At 41.0% G+C, this 10684-nt stretch overlaps 1 protein-coding gene across 2 annotated transcripts in view; it reads right to left on the bottom strand.

Annotated features, from left to right (window-relative positions):
- Nucleotides 1-3757: 3757 nt before the first annotated feature.
- The window catches only part of LOC135900274 (WAS/WASL-interacting protein family member 1-like), a 40404-nt gene continuing 33477 nt past the window's right edge, over nt 3758-10684 (bottom strand). For both annotated transcript variants that reach the window (XM_065429714.2, XM_065429715.2), the window contains exon 7: nt 3758-10471. In XM_065429714.2, coding sequence (XP_065285786.2) covers nt 10380-10471 — 92 coding nt within the window. In that variant the 3' untranslated portion in view covers nt 3758-10379. The remainder of the gene's footprint in view (nt 10472-10684) is intronic.

The raw sequence follows: 10684 nt of genomic DNA, 5'->3' as shown, positions 1-10684 counted from the left end.
CAGCAAACTGGCATACAGCAAACCCCTGTGTGCTCAACTGTAAAGTTGTGCCTGTTGAACATGCAGCGTCGGCCTCCAGGTATCCATAAACCACATCGACTTCTTAATGAAATTGCGCATTGTAGTGAACTGAATATTTGACTTGACCATTCTAATGTGCCACTAGGTGTGGGCATATCCTTGGCCTCTCTAACACTTGGTCTATCCTCCATAATGGTTATGTGGCATAAGACATACAGAATCCTTAAATGTAGCTAAGCATGTGCCGTACTTTGCATATACCTGTCAATGTCATTTCTCCCTCGACAAGCTTCGTACATCACCTTCACCCTTGCGACATCTTGCAATGTGCATCCACCTGATTTGGTGTTTGCAATTCTGCGTAGCTTGTGAGCAGTGTAATGCATAAACATAAACACTTTGCAAGATTGAAGTTGTGACCATGACAGTACATAAAGATAAACATTACATGAGTTTACATATGGCACAGTATGAAAGTAAAGTGTACACATTGTAGTTAGTTGTATAGCATTTAATTTACCGCTTCACTTGTATACTTCACATAGATTCCAACATGTGCGTTGTATCTGCATATTTTCGTTTTACTATTTGCTTTGGTTCCTTAACGGGAAGCAAGTTTGTACACTAATACCTGTGCCGTAAGGGCACAACTGCTAATTAGAGTTGAATGCCATGTGCACAGTGCCACACAGACGTACTTAATAGCTTAATGAAACATGTGAATTAATGCATTCTCGCAACTCATTTGGCATTCAAATGCATTCTCTCCCCCAGTGTTAACAGTTATGGCTGCAGATAAAATTTCACTTTGGCTAATCTGGTTGTATTTGAATGGTAAATACTACTGAAGCAATGTTTGCAGAGTTGCAGGGCTGGTAATTGTCTCTAGTCGTTTAACGCTTAAATAGCACGTCAACAGATGATGCGTGCACATGGTGGTTAGTGGATGCAATGTAGATTCCAGCACATTTCGTTTGAGATTGCCAGTGTGAATCAGATGCCACCTAATCTTTGAGGTCCATACCTATACCCCACGCTGGTTCTCAAGATTTGGAGTTCTGTGTCATAGTTGAAATGGTGGCATTTTTAATAAGTTTCACCATCAAAAATATGTATTTCTGTTGACTCTTCACGATGCATTTATGCATATTACTAAAGTTTAATTTTGCTCAGAGGGTGTTCTCCATCCACACTACCTGAAACTACTCTTCTTACACAGTACAAAATTTAATTGCAGTTGGCTGTGTGGCATGGGTATAAGATGGGTAGTGGAGAGGCACCGCAGATGGGTAATGACCGGGCCTGGACACCCTCCTTTCTCATCATCTAAGGTCAAGTCAGTAGTAGTGTTGGCAAATTGGCGAAGGTGAGGGAGGCCAGCAATTGAGAAGCAAGGGCAAAGAAAGAAGCCATGGACTGTGTCAATCCCATTATCTGCCGCTACACACTGCCATAAGTGACAACGTACAACAAACACCAATCATGAACACGCCTAAACACAATAGCCAAGAGGCAAGCTTGAAATTTAAGATTCAACAGTATGATGTCACTTGCAAGACTAAGTTCCTAAAGCAGAAAGCATTCTTTGCTTCTTCTCCTTGTTTTTTGCAGGGCAGCTCTCAACAAAAAGTTGAATAGCACTATTTGTGTCTTGCCAATGTCAAGTGGCACTTGCCAATTGTTGCCAACAGAGTGGTCAACAGCACTGGACAGAAAAGCGCATTCCCACACACTGCACTGTAACATAGGCTTTTCTTGTCAACCTCGTGCGACTAGGAAGCTGGTTATGACGAGATTCGGTTGGATGAGATAAGCAGTTGGATCAGTTTTGTGCAGGGGTGTAATTTAATTCACTATTGTTGCTGCTGACTGTTGTATTCTTGGCAGCTTTGTACTTCAAAGTCCATTCATTTGGAAACACATTCCTGGCTCATTGTTTATTCATTTCACTTAGACACAAAACAAAATCGAACTCGTATCTGTAGTATTAGATAAACCCTCCATCCGCACACCATCGCAGCTTTTGCTTAGCCCGAAACTTTGATGTGCACCACTGCTCCCTGATTCGTCGCTCACACTAGTTTCACTTCCAGGGTTTCGGTTTCCAGTTGTTGTGCTTTCAGGATTTCCGGTTCCTGAATTTTCACTTGTTGCACGCTCGCACCTCTGTGCAGCAATGACGTCGCTTCTGCCTAAAACTAGAAGCTGGGTCTACACGAGTTCAGCTTGAAGCTGGAAACTGATGAGGTGAATGACGGAGGAGCACGGAGGAGGAGGGTAGGTTGGCAGTACCTTACCTGGTCGGCGAAAATGTGTATGGAGAGGCATTAGATAAACAAAGCGATGTGGTCTGCTCCTTTGAGTATGGCACCTGAAAAGCATGGTAGTTTCTTACTGCCTCCTTCACTCACATGCCGTGGCTGCACCCCTTAGACATATGCCCCTGCACCCCTTTAAAGAGCAATGCATAAGGAACATCACAAAAAATATTTTTGGTGTAAGTTACCAACCACTATGCTCAGATTCATACATCGCAGGAAACTCTGTATTGGCCACATTTGTGACCTAGAAATAGTGCATTACGTACGAGAGGCAATTTTTGAAATTTAGAAACTGCCAAAAAATTTTGAAATCATGAACGAACTAGCTCAACAGCAAACTCTCCAATTGACATATAATTTGACGTAACATTAAGTCTTGTACTATGATGTTGCAAAATATGATGCGATTGCTATGCGGAAGGCATTGCTGATATGAATCCATTTACCACCATACGACTGGACTGGCACATTGTTATGACCAAGTGGCTTCAGTGCTCCACTTGCCGTAGTGAAAGAAGCATGGCGAGGCATATACTGGATGCACAAGTGTGCACAAGTATGCACACATATAGAATTTTATGTGCCCATATGTCCACAAGTTGCTGTTGAAGTATATAAAGTGGTTACAATTGCATTGCAAAACTTGCAGAGTAAAGGACCAAACTACTTGCATAAATTTTGCAGCATTGCCTGCAAATACGGACTATGGTAAATATATTATTTCTCTTGAACAACACAGTGTCATACTGTATGCATACTCACCAGCGTGTCAGTACACATGGAAGTTGTAAGATATTTTTTTTTAAACACAGGTGAGTGAGGAATGGCACGTTTTTGCAAGTGGAGGGCAAGGGAGGGCATGTAAGTGTTGCAAGGTGAGGGAATCTAGAAAATTAAAGCATTAGCCCACTTCTGGAGACAACACTACTATGTCTTGGCACGTTCAGCTTGTCTTTCCAATTGCCACTGCTATGAACAGCAGCCACATTTAATTACTGCCTGTCAAAACAGGGAAGTAGATACTGAAAGCACTACTTGTACAAAACCTAACCTCTACAAGAGATTCCCACAAGAGATTCTAGTGCTAGTGTAGCCCTAATAAAAACAATTTAAAACATGTCACAATAAATAGGCATGTTATCGGACAATTGTAAGTGGAATGCTGGGGCCAGATTTTGTAGAGATTCTTCTCCCAATTTTCTTTTCAACTTTGTCATTGGCTTGCACATGACACCAGATGCTGTTCTCATCCAGTTCAGCTACTAGGCGTAAGTGTCATTGGCACGTGTGCTCTCTCACACTAGGTTTTTGTTGCCATCAGCCCCTTGGCACGACGGACGCAAAGAGTTGTTATAAAATATGTCCCCGGAACGAAGTGTATGTAGAAGTTCGATAAACACTGCTGCTGAAGCCTGTACAAATCAATAATCTTTATTTTGGAGCCAAAAGTTTCAATTCAGACTCGAGGCGGGCTTACAATCAAAATGATTAGCCTTAAAACAAGCAAGCAGCCACGTAGCACTAACCGCCAGTTCACTGGAAAATAGTACTGAACAATTGTGATGGGTGTGCACTCCCGTAACACCATGAGCACAAAGAAACACATGCATAATATAAAGCAGGGACAACACCTCTTTACTGAAATGTTTAATACAACTAAGTGGGCAAAATCACGATCACATGCAACTTGCACGACGCTGAACATCTACTAACAGCTGCAGCAGAGGAAATTTAGTTGTCAAGAGAATCGCACATTTGTTTTAACGTTCATTCCTCTTTTCATTCCTTGTCACTCATCTAACACAGGTTAAGTGACTGTGTGCACATAAAGTAACACCAATGTAGAATCTAGGCAACATCATGATTAAAGAAAGTCTTCCAGTGTTTAGCCCAGTGTGATAGTGCATGAGCATACAATGCAAGTTGCACTTTTAAAACATAATACAGATGAAATGCCAAAGCAGCACTGTTATCTCCACACATAGGATTGTCCTGAAAGTAGATGCAAAGTCACTGTACATAAAGAAAAAAAAGGATCAAATGTGGGACAAACTAAATCATTTAGTACGACCAGTAATAGGACAAACAGCGTGACCACTAAAAGGATAATTATAATTTGTTGAGAATATTAATTCTGTTGCATAACTATAAGTGCAAATTTCAAAGCAGTCCTTTCTTGCACGTGCCTGCAGCAGGGAAAAGAGTGAAAGGAGAGTCTACGCAACTGCTGCCCCCAGAGAGATTGCATCAAGGGCGCGGCTGAACTGACATGACGCAGCATATTGAGCTGAGACGCATTTGAAGACTTCGGTATTGGTTTACAGCTGCGCATTTTATAAAGTGAGCATTCTCTTCATCTACAGTTGAAATGTTCAGATTGTTCCTTACACAGGCAAATGAAAATTCGAAAATTCAGGTGCGGAGAGGTTTAGAATGCGCAGGCATGCTTTTTACTGGAGATTTTCTTTAATTTTTTTTTTGGCAGCAAACAGGAAGCCCTGCTACAGGTAAGTGTGACAATTCTTTTTTTCTAATTTTCAGAAGGACAATGAACTAGATATGCAAAGCAAAAAAAGGGGTGACATGTGTCCTGTGCACTTATGTTTACTTGCACAAACTGCACTATTAGTAATATCATGGAAGACTATACGACATTTTCAAGCAAAGCATTGAGCCAATCAACAAATGTGCCAAAAGCAAATTTCTACAGCTTGTCACAACTGACAGAAACAAGTACACAATCGTGCACACTTTGTTTCTTCATAGCAACAGCAGCAGTCTTACGATAAAAAGGTGAAGGTTGTTCTGCTAAATAAGCATTCACAGCAGGCAGTGGCGATGGAAGTAGTCGGGAATAAATGCACTCGCGCGCTTGCAGTATATATACTCTCTATGTTGTTGAAAGTGCAGAAATCTCAGCCTGGCTTTAAAAATTCATGCGATTCTCAAAAAGGCACATCATCTTAACGTTGCATTGAGGAGACCTCCCTTTTTTTTTCTTCTTTACAGCAGCACTTGTTGCATCATACCATTGTGCTATTACATAGTATATATACACAAGCTCTACAGTTAAAACTCTCTCAAAAACACTCACACAGGTAATGGCATTCTCACGGCAGATTATCTCCCACACAAGCTTACCCAGGACTTGCAGTTTGAGGTAAAGAGTACAAAAAAGAATGTGCGCAATTGAGAAATATGAGCTTACACATTTTTTTCCCCCATCAAAGAAAACCCGCGCCACATCTTCAGAATCACAGCACACCACATAATCACTTCCCCAAAATTAAATCATTTTTTTCATGGCACCCAAAAAACTTTGTACCCTGGAAATAGCTGAAATAAGAGCATAATGCACAGAAAAAAAGAATGGAAATAAACCAATCAGTATTTTTTGGCTGCGGTGAACGGCAGTAATGAAAATTGCTAGGTTGCTCACAGGAAAAGTATCTCATTTGAATGAAGTTGAGAAGGTGCTTAAGTAAGCACAACAGCATAAGGTGTGTGATCTCGTACCAGCTATGTATTATTTACAGAAAGTCTAAAACAAAACCACAAATTCAACTGTTTTAGTAAGCAGTGGCATCTAGATAACTACTTTTGGCTGGTTGACTGCTGGCGGCCGAAAAACCCGCAGCATTGTCAAAAGAGTTTCTTTTTTTCTTCTTTTCTTCAGAAGCTTGCGACAAACTTAATCAAATTCTGTCATTCTTCACACATGCTCTTACATGCTGGCTAACCTCTACTGTACTGGATTTAACACTAGAGAAAATGGTGTGGCCTTAACTTTTTATTTCTATTTATTGGCTGACACTTCCTTTGCTTTGGCAGACTAAACATATTTTTTTAATTTATTATATTATTGCAGTTGTGAGAGTAGAATTATGGCAGTATCAATAAATGGAAATTTATGAGTGATCCAGCATGACGTTTTTCTAAGCGAGGACAAAGTATGGAAACGCACAACCTGCAAAACTGCACACATATCTTGTGTGCTGAAGGTAAAGCCTCCGCATCTGCCCAAATCAGCCTTAAGTATCGTAACATGTACATTAATAACTTAAGAATAATATTTCCTTCTCAATTCCCTCACTAGTTTACCATGTGCCTAGGTACTTCACTGTTTTTATAGACGCTGCGGCGTAAAAGCTTTTTACACACCTATTGGAGTGAGCACAGTGCAAGTGAAAATTTATGCATACAAGGACAATCAACATCATGCAAAGTGGGGAAAATTATGTTGCGACGTAAATCTCCCCTGCTTATTATCTTTTCAACATGAGTCAGTGGAGTCACAGCTAACATGTTCAGAAAGGGTTTGCACAATTGCACAGCAAGCATAACTGAAAAGTTGTTCTATTCTGCAACCACTCCTCGACAGTTAGGCCTACCAACACTGCAAATTTTCCCAAGACGGCTTCCCTGCACAGTGCTTCAGCATGGCGGTGCAGCCTAGCATCTATGCAAAACTTAGGTGCAGCACATATAATGCATCCCAGTTGCCTGCACAGAGAGAGGGAGAGCTAGAGATGTACAAAGCCTTGCTCATGCCCTTTAGGTAAAAAATTTATTTATTTAGAGCTTGAATACAAACCTGCAAATAACTGACATAATTTTTCCCCTTCTTTTTAATTTGGAGGACAGCTCTCAAGAAATTTCTTACGAACTAATATTGCTGATAATACCCGGTATGAAGCACATAGGTTTGCCGGTATGCCATATTCAAGCACCCATAGCGAGCTTCTCTGCAAGACCTTTGCTGCGAAACACCAGTTGCCTGTATGTCTTCAACAAGAGCTCCTATAGTGGAAACACATACTTACTCCTTCAGAGACAGCTCAAGTGTTAGTTTAGAAGTAAAATGGCGATTTTGGAGCTGTCTAGTATTCATAATTATGCCGCGGGAGCAACTAACTTTGATCCACTAATGTGTGGAACTTGTGCTGTTGTGAGGAAGATTACACTCGAAGGAACTCGGATCTTCATTCTACAATTCATCAAAAGTGTACTCCAGTCCACATTTTACGACTAAAGAAATACTTCTTCACGTTGTTGCTTTTGCACTTACGGTCACAAACTAGGGTAGAAGCGAACAATGGACACCCAGGCTTGAATCTGAACGAGACAATGATGTATCAATTTAACAGGGCTTGTTACAATAAGTGTCCTGTAGGCCTGTTGGAAAGGCACAAGAATATGCTATCTCCTAGCCCTTGTTTTTTTTTTTTTTTCACATTCTAGCGCATATCTTGAAAGTGCTGCAGCCAGCCATGGAGATCCCCCTTGCTACACAAATGACAGATAATGGTTTGGTAAACTAGACTTATCAGTCATTAAATAAAACAACAAAAACTATGTGTGATGCCTAACATCTGCACAGAAAGAAAATTTGGGGCAATTGTAGAATCACGTATACACCTTTCTCATGCTTAGATGCAGCCACAGTTGCAGCAAATTTCTCCTTCCCCCCCCTTTCTTTTTTTGTAACCATGTCAATGAAAAGGGCATTGCTGTGCAGGGAAGCCAAGCTCTAAGTTTTTCATGGGGTCTAGAGGAAGGCAGCAGTCAAGTTCTATTGCATAAAAACCAACTAGACGCAAAACAAACTGTGTGATGCCATACAGTGTCCCAGCTCCTCTCATGAAAGGGCAAGAATGCACTAACTCTAAATTAAGATGAAAATCAGCTAGGATGCAGCTGAAAACATAGTGCGTATTTAAATTCTTTTTAAAGTAGATTAAGCAAAGTAGCAGGAAAAGGTTTCCAGGGATTCCGTCTTAGAGCCCCCCAAAAACTATTTGCAGTGAGCTCTTCTTCAGCACACAGTTAATCAAAAACAAATGATAAGGAATGTTGCTTGCACAAAAGTTCGCTGCTGTCTGTGTAAAAATAAAAAGGCTTGGCAAGGGGCAAAAAAGAAATCTACCACAGCAGCCCGAGTCGTCGCCCATCACCAACACCCTGCACGTCATTGTTTTCTATTAAGGTGTCAATGACGTAAATAACAACATATTTCTCATCCTGGTAAAAATCGCACAGATCACGCCATACTTGCAGCAGTTTTATGAACAGCATTTCATACTCAATGTCTCCTACAAAAGAACGTGTCTGCTAGTAATGTGAGCACCACAGCCGTCACATGTTCACACATTGTGTGAGCGATACAAAGGACATCAGATTTGGGCGATTCCTTTCACTAGGCTTATTAACATTTATTGTATTTACCCTGCCTATTCACCATTGTCAAACGAAAGGAACCATTAAACACCCTTCATTGCCCTTTTTTGTGCCTTAGTTCTTATACCACTTCTTTCTCACAGCTTCACAATGAACACCTGTAAGCAAAAGTGTACAAACCACAAGCTGAAAAAACTGAATTTACTTGTAATTCTGACACGTAAGCTGAAATTGATGAGTGCACTGGAAAGTTCACAATGCCAAACTTGGACTGCAGTTTTTAATTTCAAGTTACACTTATAGGCAGAGAAGGAAATGGGCTTTATAACAGAATCCCTGGTCTGTATACTTTTGCTCAAGCAAGCACGCTGTACTATGACTGAACAAATAAAACTACCATCAATAGGTTGGTGTAAGCAATACAACAGGACTGGCTGGTAAAAAAAGGAAATTAAGAAGTGCATTTAAACATAGTTTCTCATGACTGGTCAAGCATCGCAAGACGGTGAAAAAGCTAAGCCGTCAAGCAGTCTTGCTGATCTTCAAGTTTGAGGGAGTAGGGCTAGGTGAGTAAGTGATGGCTCGAGATACTATGGTAAATCTGGAAGAAAATGTAAACTAAACAACATCAAAGCAAGTGTGTAATTGCAATAAAGGAAACTACAGCTAACAGCAGCACTTTCTTAATCGTTCTCTCTCTGTAGACGTTACAAGCCTGTTTTAACAGTGCAGCAGTTCTTTTACATCATAATTATGTACAGCAAGGAAACGAAACAGACCTTTGCTGACAAATGTACATGATAGGCCTGTGCTTTGATTCCATACAGCTTGTGTAGCAGCATTCATTTTGTATGTACAACTGAAAAGGCAACTCCAGGTAGCACATGTTTCCATGCATCTATCTGCTGGTAATATCAAAAATTAAAAATTGCAATAGCAGAAAGTGTGAGCAGGTATACTTTGAAAGGAATGGAAAAACAAAAGTAAGACATAAAAATTATGCAAAAGGTGTTGTAAAAATGTCCAGCATGTCTACATGAAAAGGCAAAGCAGTCGGGCAGAGTGCATATTCTGCTTTGGTTATTGCATTACAAAAATAATAATAATAACAATAATAATAATAAAAGTGATTTCACGTATAAATGCCAGGCCTGTGCAAAAGGCCAAAAACACAAAATCATCAGGTCTTTCTCTCGGCTGTTTAGCTAGATAATGCTTGCTGTTCTGAATACAGGATGTTTCGCTCAATATTTCAGCTCGCAGTGGCACACTGATAGTAATATTCTTAAGCATAAGCCTCATTTCTAGAGGTGCGGCAAAGCAAACTTATGAAAAGAAAAGAAATACACAAGCATAACAACACAGTCATACATGCTTGAACACAGCATGCCACTTGCAAAATATTTTTCCTTTAAGCAGATGGCAGCCACAGCTCACCAGGACGAACATCCTTTTCCCTTTGTCAGTGTGATACTACAACTCAGACGCCAGAAGCAAACCATCAAAGAAAGCAGAAAGGAAAGAGGAGTCATACAACTTATAAAGATGACAAGCTCAAAGCACCTGGCACCACAACACAGCGATGCTATGACACTCGCGAAAAAAAAACAAACAGAAAAGACGGCGTCACAGCAAAAAGTGGCAATGCCAGCAGTGTGCACTGTCTGCGGCAGGGCGCGTTTGTTCTGTGACATCCCTGTCGTTCCCTCTTCTCGTGGCGTCCAACAGAGCGGGACCAACGTAACGTCGAGCTTCCTGAGCCCCCGACAGGCGAAGAAGGGATTGCCCTGGCAGCTGCATTTTGCACGCCATCTCTGGGTGGTTGTGACTCACGTTGTGCCCGGGGCCCCTGGCCTGCGGTCAGACAGGGGTCTGGTGGGCTACAAAACCACTTGCGTGCAGCGACATTGGGGGCAGAGGAGCCTGGCGTTGATGGTTCTGCTTCTGCGCGACTGTAACCGAAGACAAGTGATAAGTCAGTACACATAGTGTACACATCATGCATGTGCTATAACGCGATCGTGCATATTTGGAAGCTATAGACTATATAGCTCATGCTATAGTGCATTTAGTCGATCCTGGTTATGTCAAACTCAGACATATCGAATTATTGCCTATATCAAACATTTGTAATATCCCCTTGAAAATCCCATACGCAAATATAG

Source organism: Dermacentor albipictus, chromosome 1 (assembly GCF_038994185.2).
Source record: "Dermacentor albipictus isolate Rhodes 1998 colony chromosome 1, USDA_Dalb.pri_finalv2, whole genome shotgun sequence".
NCBI lineage: Eukaryota > Metazoa > Arthropoda > Arachnida > Ixodida > Ixodidae > Dermacentor > Dermacentor albipictus.
Note: the sequence above shows the minus strand (reverse complement) of the source record. Positions and strands in the feature narration are given on the sequence as shown.